This window comes from Carassius carassius, chromosome 47, assembly GCF_963082965.1.
Source record: "Carassius carassius chromosome 47, fCarCar2.1, whole genome shotgun sequence".
NCBI lineage: Eukaryota > Metazoa > Chordata > Actinopteri > Cypriniformes > Cyprinidae > Carassius > Carassius carassius.
The window spans coordinates 22,851,805-22,870,337 of NC_081801.1; the positions used below are offsets into that span (position 1 = coordinate 22,851,805).

The following is an 18,533-nucleotide window of genomic DNA, read 5'->3' on the forward strand; positions in this document are numbered from 1 at the left end:
GATATATCCAGAGCTTTACTCTTGCACGGTTGCAGCTTAATAGTCAATTGCTCTCATTAAGTTTAAAAGCAGTAATTGGCACACTTGAGTTCAGTTTTTTACCATTTTATTTCAACCTCTTTATTTGCACCTGCTGTACTGACAGTCAAAACACTTAAGCTTTTCTTGTCAGGCGGATCACTAATCACTTGGCTTGTCTAATGAAACTTTCAGACACCAAGAACAGCAAAGATCTCATTTAAATAAAAAAAAGGTTCATATGTGTCACCCAGATGTTTCCTCTCATCAAGATTTCTTCCAAGATGGCTAGAGCTAGTGCATTTTTGAGATACGAAGAGTCTAATTGCATGTTACCACCCACTGCTAAAAGCAAGATCAAGCTTATCACCTGGAACATCAAGGACCACAAATCCTTTAGCGGGAATAAGACGAGTGCAGAGATTCAACACTGAATTCTGAACCTCCAGTTGAAAGCTGCTGTATCACAACGACCATTCGGTACTACTATGGCGAGTTTCATGCCCGTTAATAGTTATGACTGGTGAGTGTGATTTTATGGGGCTTTTGGTTCGGATGCAAGCTGAAAACCTTTGTATATGGCCTTTTGAAGATTTTCCCTGGGGCTCACAATGGAGCTCTAATCGAAAAGACAAGAAAATAAAAATAAAAAGCCCATGAGGCAACCTGATTCGCTTTTCTCTTGAGGTATTCTTGAGCACATCATTTTAAAGAGGATAGATTCCCTAGAGAGGGCTATTCATTCTCCCCTCAGTGCCTGCTAACGGATGTTTGCTTTAACCTTGGGAAGGCACTGTGATCCCCTGGCAACATTTTCATTTTTACAGATAATGTTTATATCGCCTAGCACTTTCCTTAGACCAAAAATAAAGAAAATCTGACTTGTTCAGTATACTGCAAGTGCTGTTTATTTATGAAAAATGGCATTGTTTGCAAGATAAACTTGCCAATATATTCAGGAACATATTTAAAGCTATTGTTTTATACTCTGAACTCTTAAATATAATAAAACATATTTCCATTTAAATCCGCTACAAATGAAAGATTCAATTAAATCTGCTACAAATTAGACTATCATCCCACTCCAAATTGAGCTGTTAACGAATGCGAAATGTATCTTTGTCAATAAATGTATTCATATATCATTCTGTAAACACACAATATATAATTTATTATATAATATTAGTATATAATAATGTGAAATACTATTACATATACAGTTGTTATTAAGATGAGTAGAAAGTTGAAAACAGCAGCATCAATTTGAGAAAGAATTGACAACTGTAATTATATTTATAATTAAGGTATAGGCTACCTAATTGAGAAACAAGGTCAGCACTAATTTAGCATCAAGTAATATCATATAGTAAATATTATTAATCAAAAAGAGGGTTATGTGTTGCATCTCAATGTTTAGATATTTATACTGAAAATATCAATTTTTTTATATTATAACTATTAATAGAAAGTTCCATAGAACAATTGTTTTGGCATAGAAATATTTTGTCAAATTATGCCTGGTTTTACTGTGAATTTAAGGAAAGTATTATAAACAGATCAAGGATCGAAGCATCAGATATTTTCATGATTTGAAATAGAAAATCTCAAACATGTATATAGACACAACATATTATAAACTATGAATAAATATATTTTGTTTTTTACATTTATTTTGTGTGCAGATCATATTACATATTTCATTTTACATCGTCAATACCTGAAATCTTGCTTCAGGATCCTTCAACTATGATGATTTTCAAACAACATCTGATTCATACTTGCTCAGGTTGCCTCCAGGAATTAGATAAGAGTGATGCATGTGACAATATTCCTGTTCACACAAAATAAATTAAAATAAGTCAGTCCGTTTCTATAGCTTTGTTGTCTGAATATAATGCTCAAGTCAAATATAGCTGAGATACACAAACTATAATGTAAGTTTAAAAAAAAAAAGAACGGTTCCTAAAAACGGCTACTCAGAGTCACCAGGAGGGTCTTGTTAAGCTCTTCTAATGATTATATTTTTGACATCATTTCGTTCCTGGCTCTTGGATGGATTTCAAGAGCATAATGTCAGGAATTGCCTGCATCTATATATATATATATATGTGTACAGGTGTACACATATACAGGTGTACCTATATATATATATACAGTACAGACCAAAAGTTTGGACACACCTTCTCATTCAAAGAGTTTTCTTTATTTTCATGACTATGACAATTGTAGAGTCACACTGAAGGCATCAAGGGCTATTTGACCAAGAAGGAGAGTGATGGGGTGCTGCCCCAGATGACCTGGCCTCCACAGTCACCGGACCTGAACCCAATCGAGATGGTTTAGGGGTGAGCTGGACCGCAGACGGAAGGCAAAAGGGCCACAAGTGCTACGCATCTCTCGGGGAACTCCTTCAAGACTGTTGGAAGACCATTTCAGGTGACTACCTCTTGAAGCTCATCAAGAGAATGCCAAGAGTGTGCAAAGCAGTAATCAAAGCAAAAGGTGGCTACTTTGAAGAACCTACAATATGACATATTTTCATTTGTTTCATACTTTTTTGTTATGTATATAATTCCATATATAATCATGTCATAGTCATGAAAATAAAGAAAACTCTTTGAATGAGAAGGTGTGTCCAAACTTTTGGTCTGTACTGTATATATATATATATATATATATATATATATATATATATATATATATATATATATATATATAGTACAGACCAAAAGTTTGGAAACATTACTATTTTTTATGTTTTTGAAAGAAGTTTCTTCTGCTCATCAAGCCTGCATTTATTTGATCAAAAATACAGAATTTTTTATTTTTTTTTAATTTCTTATACTTTAAATTATAATTTATTTCTGTGATGCAAAGCTGAATTTTTAGGATCATTATCACATGATCCTTTAGAAATCATTCTAATATGATGATTCATTATCAAAGTTGGAAACAGTTCTGCTGCTTCATATTTTTTCAGAACATGTGATACTTTTTTAGGATACTTTGATGAATAAAAAAAAAAAAAAAAAAAAAAAAGCTATGTTTTTAAAATATAAATATTTTGTAATAACAATATACACTACTGGTCAGTAATTTGGGGTCAGTAATTTTTTTTTTCTTTCTTTTTTTTAATAAAATCAATACTTTTATTCAGCAAGGATGTGTTGAATTGATAAAAAAGTGATAGTAAAGAAAATATATTATTAGAATATATATTATTAGAATTTTTTTTTATTATTTTGAATAAATGCAGTTCTTCTTAACCTTTTATTCATCAAATATATTCGACAGCAGAACTGTTTCCAACACTCATAATAAATCAGAATATTAGAATGATTTCTAAATGATCATGTGATAGACTGGATGTTACATGTGACACTGAAGGCTGGAGTAATGATGCTGAAAATTCAGCTTTGCATCACAGGAATAAATTATTTTTTTAAAGTATATTCAAATAGAAAACTATTATTTTAAGTTGTAATAATATTTCACAATATTACTGTTTTTTCTGTATTTTTGATCAAATAAATGCAGGCTTGATGAGCAGAAGAAACTTCTTTCAAAAACATTAAAAATAGTAATGTTTCCAAACTTTTGGTCTGTACTGTATATATATATATATATATATATATATATATATATACACCCACACTATATAAATATTACATTTATAAATTTAACCACTGCACTGACAAGCACCACTCACACAAATACAGTCTCACACAAATTTGTACAAAGTTTGGTACAAGACTTTAGCGAGCTCAAGTCAAAATGATAGACAGTGGTGGTATTCGTATTCCCTGTCATAGTCCAGTTCACCATGTGGCTGATACATGCACGACACTCAAATGAGTACATTCTAATGGAAAGAAGATTAGACATGCTATTTGCATTGAAGAGCAACTTTAAATGACTTTCCCTGTCTCGTCTCACAGCCCATGCTCTCTAATCAGTCTGGGGACTACGAGGAGGCAAAAGTAGACAGTTTCTAAAGTAATGAGTGTCCCTAATGACACCGAGTTCATTTAATATGTCCTCAGGATCAGGACTCCATTATGACCAGGGTGTCATAATTACACTGCTGCCTGGTGATGTTCTAAACACTGGCATGTAGTTGTCAGAAGTAATTATCAGCAACGAGAGATAGAGAGTGACAGAAGCTACAACTTTCCTGGCAACCCACAACAAGAAGACTTTTCAAAGGCAGCTACTTTTTCAGAGTATATGTCATTAGAATAGCAAAGTGATGCAGACAGGTCCATTAGCAGGCCAAAGGCAAACAGGGTGGGAGAGCAATTTAATCAAACTCCTCTCTACCATTTTAATGTTTGCTAAATTGGATAGACCAAAGGGGCCACATTTCAAACAGCAACCGGTCTGCATTTGACTTAAGGCTGTGTGGTGAACAAGTGACCTTGCCGTTTAAATCATCAGCCATTTCAACTTTGATGTTTTGACTGACACTTCCACCAATCCAATTTACACCAGTTCACACTTTTAAAAGATGGTCAATTGGTCCAACGTGATCCAGACATATTTTATTTTGAAAACTTGGAAATATATTGATTTTCTTCCCTTCACTTGGCCAGCTAATACTGTACGTCTCTGCCACCAATGAATCAATCTTGTTCCGAGATTGAGCACTATGTTTAATTTCTCGCTTCGCCAAGCATTTCCAGATGATAATTGACAAGTTTTTGCTTGAGAAGATTTCAAGGAAACCAAACAACTGGGAATGATGAAAATTGAAAGCAAGCATTTTGAGGATTTACAGTAAATCATTTGCTTTTTTAAAACATGTGTATTACTACTGTATATGACAAGGACGCAAATGATTGTCTATAGCAAATGCAACATGTATTTTTGGCCCTTTAGGCTGGAGGTTGTTCTGTTTGCTCTATCTTCTCTATGCATTTGAACATGCTTAAAAATAGCCCCGAATCATGTGACAACAAATATCATGTGACGGCAAAGAGCATTTGGCAGGAATTCAAGTGGAGAGTGTGCATTGAATATGGGGTCATATAGCCAATGTAACTGTAATTTCACTACTGACCTCTTTCATTCGTCCTTTCCTTCTTTCAGAATACAATTCATCCTGAATGATCTCTCTCTGGCTGCAGAATCTGGTTCAGTTTGCTTTGCTATATATCTCTAACCAGAATGAAGAAAAAACCACAATCGTTCTGATAACAAGTGAAATGGTCACCTTGCTAGATGCAGCTGGGTCTTACTGTACGTCAAAAAGTTTCAAGATTAGGTCAGCGTGAACATGTGACCTGCCTCTTTAAATTTATCATTAATTCAATCAAAGAAAAAGCCCTTATTATCAGTTTAAAAAAAAAAAAAACAGGGAGTTTCACAGTAGATCAGATCTACACTCTGAAATAGTAACTAAGATGATTTCGGAGGGATTCTCTTCTCTTTCAACCTAATATTTAGACCATGCTGTTGGCTGTTGTTAATCACAAAATCTCAAATCGTCCCAAAGGAAATACGCTACAGATGTCACAATTAAACATTCAAAATCTGCAATCTTCATCGTTTCAATGTTGTAACATCTTGTTGCATCTTCAGACTTTTGGTCAAGTTTACATTCTAATTACACGGAAACCATGCAAATAAATTCTATTTTCAGACCTGTAGAGCTAATGAGCATGTGCATTCTAGAAAAAGGAGATGATTGGTTCATTCACTGTTCTTTAATTTAAGGCAGGACTTCTATTCAGATGACATATTAAGCACTGTGATGCCTCTTTTAAAATGTTATTGGCTTTTCACTGTAAGGCCTTTTTAAAATTATCGATTTTTCTTCAATGCCAAAACTCATTAGGATATTAAGTAAAGATCATGTTCCATGGATATATTTAGTAAATTTCTACCATAAATATATCAAAACTTAATTTTTTGATTAGTAATATGCATTGTTAAGAATTCATTTGGAAAACTTTCTCCGTATTAAATTTTCACTTTTCACAGTATTTCTTCAATTTTCTCAGTATTAAATTTTTTTGCACCCTCAAGATTCCTTGAGTTACTGCACTGTGCATGAGACATAAACATATCTATTGAATCTACTGTCAAGGTTGTGAGATCAAAGACAAATGTTTTTTCATTTAGCACAGTACTGTTTTGAGAGGAAAAAAAAAAAGAAAAGATTAATACTATTCTGCAAGAATACATTACATTGATCAAAAGTGACAACAAGGATATTCCTAAAAAGATATTTAATGTTAAAAAACTGAAACTGTTTTCAATACTGCTAAAAATAATAATAATAATAATAATAATCCCTGATCAGCATATTAGAATCATTTCTGAGAGATCATGTGACACTGAAGTAATGATGCTGAAAATTCAGCATGCCATCACAGGACTACATTAAACTATATTACAATAGATAACACTTGGAATAATATTTCACAATATTGATTCTTCTCTATTTTTTATTTTTTTTTTCTAAATACAGAATTGGTGAGCACAAATACATTTACATTTAACAAATACAGTATTATACCTTTTCTTCTTGCCAATGACTACAATGCTTGTTTTCAGTAGATATTGAATCTTACAGCCAGATGACTGTTAAATGACACAATCAACTGGGTTTTTAATCACATGCCCTAATGCCTTTTCTCAGTGTTTTTTTTTTTTTTTAGATTTCAGACTATCTCCACATGTAGAGTCAGGGCAGGGAAAGATAACATCGGTCTTAGCTGAAGCTTGTTAAATGGGTGCTGAGCTGCCTTCTCTCTCACTGCCTCTCTTTTGTGTAACAGAGCTGTGAAGTGTCTGCTAGAAACCATCCCATTCCCCACGGATCCAGCTGATTTGCTTCCCAACCCACCTCAAAATAACTTTCTGCCCACGCACCACACTTCACATGCCTGCGCTTTTTTTTTTTTTTTTTTTTTCCAGGAACTGTTTATGTGCTGGCTGCACGGCTAAAGGTACTGTATGCCTTTATATATTTTGTACATTGCATTTACTTGTACCATAGGCAAAGGCACCCTGTTGTTTTTAATGGTTAACAAACAAAAGTCACCATACTGACACACTGATGAATGCTGAATGGAGCTGTTACCTTGCTTTCATGATGTACTTCCTCTGGATCTCTATAAGAATTCTATATTAAATCTGTCCCCCTGCCAACTTTACTATCATTAAGTTATCTAAATAAATAAAGTGCATTGACAGCATGACAAAAAAAAATGGTCACAAATTATTTTTTATTGCAATAGTAGTAACGTGGTTGAAAGCATTTATCAATATTAGATTTCAACTTTTAGGCCATCCTGTCAAGACTTTTATAAAAGTAATAGATATTTAAATTGTTACTTAATACAATCAACTTGATAGAAGCCAAAGTGAATGCATCAAAAGTCACTGCTGCTTGTGCATTTGGACATCCAATCCTGGAAAAATGTGAAACATCGACGAATGAACAACTCTTGATTGATCCTCAAATCAGTCTTGCAAACCATGACTTTGTCTTTTAGACAGTGTTCTCCGATCTTGCAAAATAACATAAAGAGAAGAAAAAAAAATACAGTGTGAATCCATGGAAATCCACATACCTGAATATATCATTTGGCGAGTTTCCAAAACACATCTGAGAGAAATCACTTACCGAATCCTGAAGGAGAAATCTGATATTGTGCTGTAAGAGTCTAAGGGCTGTGCGTGGTTCAACAGCAGTTTCTTGATCGGTGATTTCTGCTGAAACTAATGTCTTCAGAAGCTCTTGAGCAATGAACTCTTTACAGCTGCACATCTGCAAGAAAACAGGCCTGTCTTGCTCAAATATATGGGATCTCGACACACAAATGTCTTTTTTTTTAGGTGCCCAAAACTCACCTCCCCGCTGTCAATATGCACATTCGGGATGTATATCACATTCAAGTTCTTTGAAAGATGCAGAAATGAATGATTATTAATAGTGTAAATGCAGAAAATAAGATTTCATGAATATGTTCATAAAGCATAGTACATACAAATGTTAAGAGATGTGCATAATCCATGAGGTCTCGAAGGTGATAAAGTGCCTCACGTATAGCGTCATCCCCCTTACCCATCTGTTGCAATGCTACAAAGAAAAACAACATATAGTATTAATAAAAAAAAAAAATGTATATATATATATATATATATATATATATATATATATATATATATATATATATATATATATATATATGTGTGTGTGTGTGTGTGTGTGTGTGTTTGAAAATCTAAAATATGTATCTTATGCTCACCAAAGCTGAGTTTATTTGATTAAATTAAGCAATACAATAAAAACAGTAATATTGTGTATTACTCGAATTTATGTTCCATTTAAAATGCATTTTTGCTAATGGCTGCTGAAAATTAAGCTTTGCCATAAATAAATGCCATAAAATATATAGTGCCTCTTCTTTTTCATATTAAGTGCCATTTGATAATCTCCATTTTCTATAAACCTACTTAGAAAAACTGCAACCTACCTAGAACTAAACTGAACGGCCTTACACTTATCCAACAGCAGCAAAACATCCCCACCCAGTGGACGGATGTGTTATAACAGCGACAATAAACTTTCAATGGAGGTATCTGCTCTCCAGATAAATGTGAATATAAACAGCAGACTATGCCAAAATCACGCTGATTTTAATTGGATAAAAAAATTAATTGTCGCAAATTAACGACATTTTGTCGTTTTGACAAGACACCGTGATTTTAAATGTGACTCCACGGACCAACAAAGACACGCGTCAAACTTTACACTGGCTTCAAATTGTCAGGATTAAATTAAATCACGTAGATCCAGCTTTAAAGTACTTACAGACAAGAATCAGCATGAGAAGGAAGGTTGTGCAGATCTGAGCGATTGTGTGAGGAAGTCTGCAGGTCCACCTCAAGCCTTTGAAATCCTTGAAGAGTGAAACAGTCCGACCACTTCACACGTGCTTAATGTTTTTCAGGGCCATATTTACAAACCTAAATTTGGTAGTATTAATGTTTAATATACTGAATTGACAAGGCGTTTTCCTCAAAAGTTGCATCTTATGACAAAAATGTAAAATGTTTTCATGAGCTTAGCTAGTACTTCAACAAATCCCGTTTTAATATGAGCAGTAATATGACTAGTACTACAAAATACCATTTTTGATTATTCAGCTGTATTATTTCAGTAAAATCAAGACAAGTTAATTAAATTAAATTGCACTTGTATGATCACAGCTGTGGTTTCCGAGCAAATAAGTGAATATCGTTTCTTTTGAAATATTATGTAATTATAAATAGAATTACTTGTATTTAACGTATTCGTTGTAAAAGAAAACCACCACTGTGCATTTTGGTATTTGTAGTTTTATGTGACAGTGAGTTGAATGCGGAAGCACGTCACTGCGCCGACAGGGGAAACATATGAGTGCGTGCAATCAAAACAAACCGGAACTTTTGTTTACGTGGATTTTACGGCTTTATTTATCCTGTGTGAGGTATTTTATTTTAACGCTATGCTATTCTATATTAATGTTTTTTTTACACCTTTACTAGAACTGCAGCATTCTAGAACAACTGCATAATTATGTGAATGTATTATAAACCTGCATATGCCACTTGTCTAAGTAGTTATTTTGTACTATCTAACGTTAATTAGGAGCCAAGCACCGAAGTGATCCACCTTACTTTTTTTTCTTCGGTGCACCAGCACAAAAGTTAGGTGCACCCAAATTTTCGACCGGATCGCATTTAACACTGCAGTTTTAAATGTTCATTTTAAAAAACAAAATCTGTTCATTGTCCATAAAGGTAAAATTGACTTGTAGCCTAAATGATTAACTAACAATCTGGTCAACATAAAGTTCTTTATTTGAAGCACAATTCTACAAGAAAGGTAACTTACTGAAAAAGTGTTGGTGCTTAAAGTGCTTCACTGAGCTTAAAGGTAAACTTAAAACATCTCAAGATAAATGAAATAAAAAGAAAATCTAAATTAAGTGTTTTAAGGGCTTCAAACTGAACATCTCATGGCTATCCTCCATTGCAGTCACATGCCCCTCGGATGACCAACTCCTGTGGTTTGGCCTTCTTGATCTTTGACCTTGGCTAAACCAGCTGGCCACACTCTCTCTAGCAGCACAATCAGACTTGGCCCCTCTACATTGATTCTTATCAGATCTTCCACTGGGTCTGAATGAAGGGATGCTCTAGTGTCTGATTTGAACAGCTAAACAGTCCCTAAACAGCTTATACTACTGTTTCAGCTATTAAAATAGCGGTTTTAAAAAATATTCAGTTTTGTACGTAATAGCAAAGTGATTATATTTCGTGTAATTTTTTTAAGGTAATTTAGAAAAATGTTTGGAGCCTTTTTCTTTTTTTTTTTTTTGTTAAATATAATTTTCAGTTTTTTTTTTTTAAGTAACGACCAAGATGCCAGCGGCAGACAGCGAGCCCATGTTTGATCAATTTAGCCTTCTCAAATCATCACGACTTGCCTAAAATAAAATCTATAGCTTTAAAAGAGTTCAAGCATATAACAATGTTTAAACATTAGACTCAATAAATGTGCGCTACATCCAAAAGTTGACACTTCAGGACATGGAGGCACCAGCGTGCTCACTTGCATTTTGGTTTGTGCAACATAGCATTTTTATGCCTATAAAACATTTGACAATATCTTAGAAAATGTTACTCCAATCGACACGAAACCACCATAGAGAATTCAGAATCCTAGTATGCCAGCTTTATGATAATTCACAATTGCCAAAATCTTGATAGTAAAATTTCTTTCTTTCCCATTCTGACATTCAGTGTGGTGTTCAGGAGATTGTCTTGACCAGGACCACACCCCTAAATGCATTGAAGCAACTGCCATGTGATTGGCTGATTAGATAATTGCATTCATGAGAAATTGAACAGGTGTTCCTAATAATCCTTTAGGTGAGTGTACATATGAATGAGCACACTCTATTAATTGTGCCTCTTGATGGCGCTATAATTGAACAAAACATGAAATTGCCATTGACTACAATAGATATTTATAATATAAAATACTATATTTTACGAATGCAATGGTATTTAACCATTATGCAACTTTTTATGTGCCATTGAGACAATGCCCTGAAAATACTTTTTAAGTTTTGAGACAGTTTCACCTTATGGTCAAAAGTTATAATGAAATTTCTAATAAATGCTAATAGCTTTCTGTGAATTTTGCCTATTGTAATGAGACTGGTATTAATAGATTCAATGGGTCATGCTTAGAACAGTGATACCAATGTTGTCATTGTCAGCCAATTTTCCTGATTTTCTTTAAAAACCTACTTTTTTCGAACTCCTCCATGACCGTTGGTGTGATTTTCAGACCATATCATCTTCAGACCATGCTGACAAAAATGTATGAATTTTGTGTTGGTAGACAAACCGTTTCCATATACTACAACAACGAATTTGAGGCATGATGCCAAAATGATACTTGAGGCTGTATCTCTGCAATGCTTTCTTTGTGTGTGCCATTGTCAACTTACACAAAACAAACCACATCGATTTGTTAACAGCGCCACCTTATTGGTCAAACGTTATAAGCCAATAAATCATGTTACTAGAGTTGTATTTTTGGGGTTTCAGCCGTTTTGACTACAATCATCCTAAAATGGCTGCCATTCCTGCAGTTTGTCTGATGCTTGCTTCTGAAGTGCTTGGCCCCATAGTTGCTGCTTGCAGCTATATTTAACTTCACTGGATTTTGTTAGCATGGTAGGAGATAGACAATAGCTTCTTCTAGTTACTGTTATTTAAAATGTAAAGTTTTTATTATTAATAATATTATTATGTGCACTGATTTTCACTGCACTTAATTGTATATCATTTCAAGGCTACAAGTCAAAGCACTGGTCCAAAATGTCTAAGCTTGAAAAGATGAATATCCTGGGAGTAAGGAGTTTTGGAGTTGAGGATAAAGACGAACAAGTGATCACCTTCTTCAGACCTCTGACGGTCCTTGTGGGACCTAATGGAGCTGGAAAAACGGTTTGTAAACTCCTGTCATTACACTGATATAATGTTAAAAAAAATGCTTTTATGTTGAAGTATTACATAAGCAATACAAAAAAAAAACTGATAATTGGAGATATATATATATATATATATATATACAGTATAATATATATATATATATATATATATTATTTTTTTTTAATAGTGTTTAGATTTAAATTATCCATGACAAAAGTAATGTAATTAAGCTCTTACAAATAATAATATGTCAAATATATGAACCATTTCTTTTTATGACTTTGCAGACCATAATCGAGTGTCTCAAGTACATAACTTCAGGAGACTTTCCACCAGGAAGCAAAGAAAAATTTGTCCATGATCCAAAAGTAGGTGCTTGACAGGAGTAATGCGATAAAGAAACTGCAAATTTGCTTATCTTAAGGCCCATTCCACCATAACTATATAAATATCTGTTTATTATAAATAGCCACTCTAAATGCTCAAGCTCTTTAAAGTAGGATGGATTCTGATTGACTGTCAATGTTTTTTTTTTCAGTTGAATTTTTTTATTTTTTTATTTGAAGGTTATTCTAATGATATCATTCCTCTATGCCGTTATTGTTGTAGTTGTGGTGTGGTGTGTATTATTTTAACAGAACAATTTTGTATAACTTAGTTATTGTCCTTTGTGTGAACAGACTTTTATTCAACTTTTGCAAACTTGCAAACATTAATTCATATTGTCCATGCTAGAGCTGGGAGGGTTCACACTGTTTTATAGTGTTAACAGCACCAGGTGTGTGTTCACTGCTGTGTGTGTGCACTTTGGTTGGGTAAAATGCAGAGCATGAATTTTGAGTATGGGTCACCATACTTGGCTCTATGTCACGTCACTTTTTTTTTCATTTTTTCTTTTATGTTGGTCTGTTGTAGGATGTTCATGAGACAGATGTAAAAGCAAAGATCAGACTCCATTTTAGAGACGTGAATGGCGGTCCTGTGGCAGTCGAGAGGTTTATGCAAAGCATACAGAGGGGCAAGAACGCTGAGTTTAAATCACATGGTGGTGTCATTGAGTAGGTTGAACATGCAGGGTCTGTAAGATTTTGTACATATTTCTAAATGATCTCTTACACTCACAAAGTCTTAATTTATTAGATAAAAAATACAGTTAAACAGTTTTAATGTGAGATATTATCACAGCTGTTTTAAATTTGAGTATATTTTAAAATATGATTTATTCCTGCGATGGCAAATCATCTGAATTTGCAACAGAGATTACTTCAGTCTTCAGTGTCACACGAATTCCACTCAAGATTTCATGTGACAAGAATTCCACATTTATTAATTTTTTTTCTTCAGGATTCTTTAATGAATACAAAGAAAAAATAATAATTATTTGGAATAAAAATATTTTGTAACAAAAAATGTTTTACTGTTAATTCTGATCGATTTAATGTGTGCGGAATTTACTTTCAAAAGTTTTCTTTTCAAAATTTTTTTTCCCACCACCAATTTTGACTCCTACTTGGCCTTTGAAATGTGTACATTATGGTCCTTATTTGAAGGACCACGTTTGATGTTAATATGCCTTGACCTCTCTTGCTGTCAGGCGTGGAGAGAAAGTGAGCCCGAGACTTAAATGTGCTGAAATAGACCGTGAGATGATCTCAGCACTGGGCGTCTCCAAGGCTGTTATTAACCATGTCATCTTCTGCCACCAAGAAGAGTCCAACTGGCCTCTCAGTGAAGGAAAGGCCCTCAAGCAGAAGTTTGATGAGATTTTCTCAGCTACAAGGTACGTTTATCTGGACAACAGATTTCTCACTGAAGCTTCATTCCTTAAAGGCAGGGTAGGTAATACATGTATAAACAACTTTCTTCCAAATTTGTTTAAACTTTCTATATATATCAATGCATAATTAAAATGTAAGTACTCTGATAAAAAGAGTATAAAAATCGAGTGACTCTAGACCGTTTAATCTGTATTAAACACAGCTCATTATTTCCATTTCGGGACGAAACATAGGATTGGCTTAGGCGACTGTCACTCTCTCGCAACCATGGCAACCACCCTTTTGCCACACATGACCTGCCCACTTGCGCGTGCACGTTTGATTTGAGGAAACAGCACGTTTGATTCAACAGGCACGGATCCTAGGAATACCAAAACAATGGCAGAGAAACAGCAAGCAAAATTCACAGTACCAGCCTATGCAGTTAGTGAAGGCAAACCAGGCAAAAAAAGGAAGACAGTAACAGTACAAGAAAAGGCAATGAACAAAAAGTCTTTGGATAAACAAAGAAATAAAACGCGAGTTAAAATCGGCGTGGCTTTCCAGCGATGGCGAGAACTGAGGGAACTCAAGGGGCTGAAAAGTGACTCCTTGATGGCTTTATTTCTGCTGGACAGGTAAATCTTTCTTTTTGTATTTTGATCATACATATTTTTTTCATGAAGCATGTGTCATTAGCACACGTAGCTGCGTAATATAGCTAACATAACATTACTTAGCGAGCCATAGTAGAGGCTTTGGAAGGAGCCCAGAAGGGAGGGGGTGGAGTGAATGGAAATAATGAGCTGTCTTTAAAACAGTCATGAGAGGTCTACAGTCACTCGATTTTTATACTTTCTTTTTCAGAGTACTTACATTTTAATTATGTATTGATATATAAATAAAGTTTAAACAAATTTGGAAAAAAAGTTTTTTATAATTTTTTTTACCTACCCTGCCTTTAAGTAAGTTTTTTTTTTTTAAGGTCCACAATTTGCATCATATTTTAGTTTTTAATTTTACATCCTCTCATTATTAGTTTCAATAATAATAATTATTATTTTTTTATTAACTAGGCAGGATTTTATCTCGAAATATATTTTATCTAGGAAAATTAGTTCTTGTAATATCTACACAATATATAGTATGTTTTGTAAATGATCAACAATCATGCCAACAAAACTTTGACTCTATAGCTCTAATTCTGTAGGCTTACACCAGTAGGTGGCGATAAATGAGTGTTTATTTATGTGTTATTGGAGAGATACTAAATGTTTGCTTAGCTGAAAAAAAAAAAAAAAAAAAAAAAATTATATATATATATATATATATATATATATATGTTTACGATTGAAACAGTGGATGTGAATGAAACGATTCATTCTTGAATTAATTTGTGAAACCCCACTAATAATGTCTTTGTAATTATTCATACAAATATACTGATGACCAGCCTAACTGAAATGTATTATATGTTAAAACCCTGTTAAACTAAATTTGTAGTTAATCAGTTAATTTCCTTTAACACTGGCTTGTCCCATGTTGTCTTTTACGCATGTTTAGGTATCATCACAGATGAATGGCTGAAAATAACCAAAACCTTTGCTTGAAGGTACATAAAAGTGTTGGACAAACTGCGGGAGCTGAGGATGAAGCAAGCCATCATTGTCCAAACCTGCCAGACGGAGCTCAAGTACCTGAAACAGAACAAAGAAAAAGCGCAAGAGTTTAGAGAGCTGCTGTCCACTAAAGAGGCTCAGCTGTCTTCCTCTAAAGAGAGTGTCCAACGCATCAAGAGTCAGATGGACTCACTGGAGGTGAGACACAAAGAACACACCAATACAAAACAAGAACGAGGACTTCAGATGGCTAGCAAGAGCATGAAGAACCACCTGTTTATTATTTATTTGATGTTTTTAAATCAGAACTCTAGAAATGCACAGTTTGACCAGATGTAAATCGGAACCATTTTTTTCCCATTTTCTCTATTCCTGAATTGCACACAAACTGCATTGTAATAATTTCCCAAAATGTTATCTGTGTTGAATTATTGGAAGTCTGTAAAGAGGAGAAAATGTTGTTCCAGGCAGATCAAGCTCACTGTTCTTGACACTCTAAATATAGGAAGACAAATATGTGGGGGTTCATATGAATGTATCTATGAAAGGTCTTTAGAAATGTTTTGATGCCATTTTCTTTTCCACTTAACTCTATATAATGCATATTATTAAAGTAGTGCTTATAAGCACAGTTGTTTTGTTTACAGCGGTAACCAAGGAAACTATTGCTGCTGTTCCATAAGCGCCACCTGCTGTCAGAGAATAAATTAGCATTTTCAGTCCGTCTGCTGTTTTTGTTTTGTGCAGGTGTCTTATGTAGCATCATTTCACAAATCTAAAGTCAGACCATTCTGTTTTCCCTTTAAATCAATTAAAATCAACTGCTCATGCTACATGTATGTATTACTGTTTTTTTTTTTTTTATATAATAATAATAATAATTCCTGTTGTATCGAACTCAACCCCAAAACCGAGATACATATCAAACCCTGACTTCTGTAAACTGTTGCACCAATAGTTGAGGCATAAATCAAAGTATCTTTAGCTGGACAAAAATGTATATATTTTTTAATTAACTCATTAATGGATTTAAAGTAACACTTAATGATTTCTGTTTTTTCCTAAAATAATTTGTACATTTTGGGAAAGTTTCCAGAAATGTGCCCTTCTTGCAACCCTAATTACAAATTAAAAATTAGAGAGAGCTCATTTAATTAATTTATTAACTTATTAATTAAATATAATTATTATTTATTTGAAACTTTGGAACCAAACAGAACATGACTTCAGTGTACAAATGGAAGCTATACACATTATAAAACAATCGACAATCAGAGCTGAAATGGTCAAAATACATATCTGTGACTGCACATCAGTTGAATTTTAGCCCACAGACCTATGCAGTTATAATATGTATAGTTAACAAAAACATCTCCATATTTTCAGAATGAATTGAAAAACATAGAGAGCAGCCTCAGCAAATTGATGAAGTTGGACAATGACATCAAAGCTCTGGACAGCAGGAAGAAACAGATGGAGGATGATAACCGGGAACTAGAGGAAAAGATGGAGCAGGTAACCAAAGTTTATTAAAAACAAAACCAAAAAAGCACAGTCTTCATCAGTTGTGAAAGTTTCACTACTATAAGTATTAGTCATAAAAGCCAGATAATGATCGTTTGAAAGCAGAGGAAGTGTTTTGCATAGAAAACATGTACAGGATGTTCAGTAATGGATGCTTTTTATTTGATGTTGATTTTTTATTTGATGTTGAAACAAGGGATTTGCTTTTGCATGCTTATCTTTCAATTCAGTTTCAGTCAGAGTCAGGTCTTGATTTCATTTCACCCACTTTCCCATCTGAAGATTTCTTCAAAATCTTTCAATTGTACTAAAGAAGAGAGATATTGATCTATTATTGAATTATTATGTTAAACTAAAACCATGTTTACTAAAAAATATCACCTAACAGGAGCTTGTATATCTAGAAAAGCAAGAGGCCCAAGACAAAGCCTTGCGCCACACCATTTGTCCATTCATTGAGGAACGCTGATTCTGTATTGTGCTGTTTTAGGTGTTTCAGGGCACAGATGATCAGCTGCAGGACATGTATCAGAACCACCAGAAGACTGTGAAGGAGAAGGAACATAGACTAACGGTGTGCAAGCGTAAGCTTGAAGAGGCTTGCCAAGAGTGCCAGAGGATGAATCCCATTAAATCTAAACTACTATTTGAGCAAGGTGGTCCAATATCCCTTTATGCATCAGTGATTGTGGACATCAGTTTCCTAAATACCCTCAAACGTGGATTGTAATGTTTAAAAGAGTCACTAGATGAAAATTATGTCCTTTTAGTTTGAAACACAGCCTGGTAAAACCATGATTATTTTGCTAGGTTCATGTATGAGTACACTAGGGTTGCTACTAACAAATATTTATCTGTTAATTACTCCTTTGATTGAATGGCAAAACAACTTTTTACACACATCAAACACACAAGCACTTGAATATGGCAAATCTTTTATTAAAGAACAACCAAAGTGAATTTGCTCATATGGCATTTTAGCAGCATATACAAAGTTTATTATTTTTCAGTTGTTCATCATAAATGTTTTGTTTGTTTGAAGGCTGTCTGCAGTCGGAGGCAAAAAGCCACACACAAAACATTGAAAAGAGGGACATCCAGGTCAAGAGTTTAGCATCTTCCCTGGATTTGGAGGGTTATGACCGGACTCCTCTTAATGAGCGACAGCTCGAGAGCTTCCACAGACAAGTCAAAGAGAGACTGGATCAGGACACGGAGGACCTTAAACAAACTATGGTATGGTTTGAGTAAAACTTTATAATAACTAAAGTTCAAAATTAGTATTGTAACATGCTGCCATTTATTGGTAAGAATTTCTTAATTTGTTTTCAGCATGATATGCAGGAGAAAGAGGCACAGAAGCAGCAAAGCATCGATGATCTCCGAGATAAGAAGACAGGTCTAGAGAGAACCATTGAGCTGAAGACAGACATACAGGCCAAGAAACAACAGGAACTGGAAAACATCAAGTCTGACCTCCAAAGACTGGAGGGCTCTTCAAGCAGACTACAAGAGCTAGACACTGAACTTCAGAAAGCGGTTAGGCTTGCGCTACTGCACTAGTCCACACATGACTTGCTTTGAGCATGCAAATGTATTTGTATCAATGTTC

The 18,533-nt window shown here is 34.1% G+C and overlaps 1 protein-coding gene across 1 annotated transcript in view; it reads left to right on the forward strand.

Annotated features, from left to right (window-relative positions):
- The first annotated feature begins 9,149 nt into the window (after positions 1 to 9,149).
- The window catches only part of LOC132130665 (DNA repair protein RAD50-like), a 29,786-nt gene continuing 20,402 nt past the window's right edge, over positions 9,150 to 18,533 (forward strand). Inside the window, exons 1-10 of the mRNA XM_059542442.1 lie at positions 9,150 to 9,500; positions 11,882 to 12,036; positions 12,309 to 12,389; positions 12,937 to 13,079; positions 13,616 to 13,801; positions 15,391 to 15,595; positions 16,784 to 16,912; positions 17,412 to 17,577; positions 17,964 to 18,157; positions 18,254 to 18,460. Of these exons, the coding sequence (XP_059398425.1) occupies positions 11,908 to 12,036; positions 12,309 to 12,389; positions 12,937 to 13,079; positions 13,616 to 13,801; positions 15,391 to 15,595; positions 16,784 to 16,912; positions 17,412 to 17,577; positions 17,964 to 18,157; positions 18,254 to 18,460 (1,440 nt within the window). The 5' untranslated portion in view covers positions 9,150 to 9,500; positions 11,882 to 11,907. The remainder of the gene's footprint in view (positions 9,501 to 11,881; positions 12,037 to 12,308; positions 12,390 to 12,936; positions 13,080 to 13,615; positions 13,802 to 15,390; positions 15,596 to 16,783; positions 16,913 to 17,411; positions 17,578 to 17,963; positions 18,158 to 18,253; positions 18,461 to 18,533) is intronic.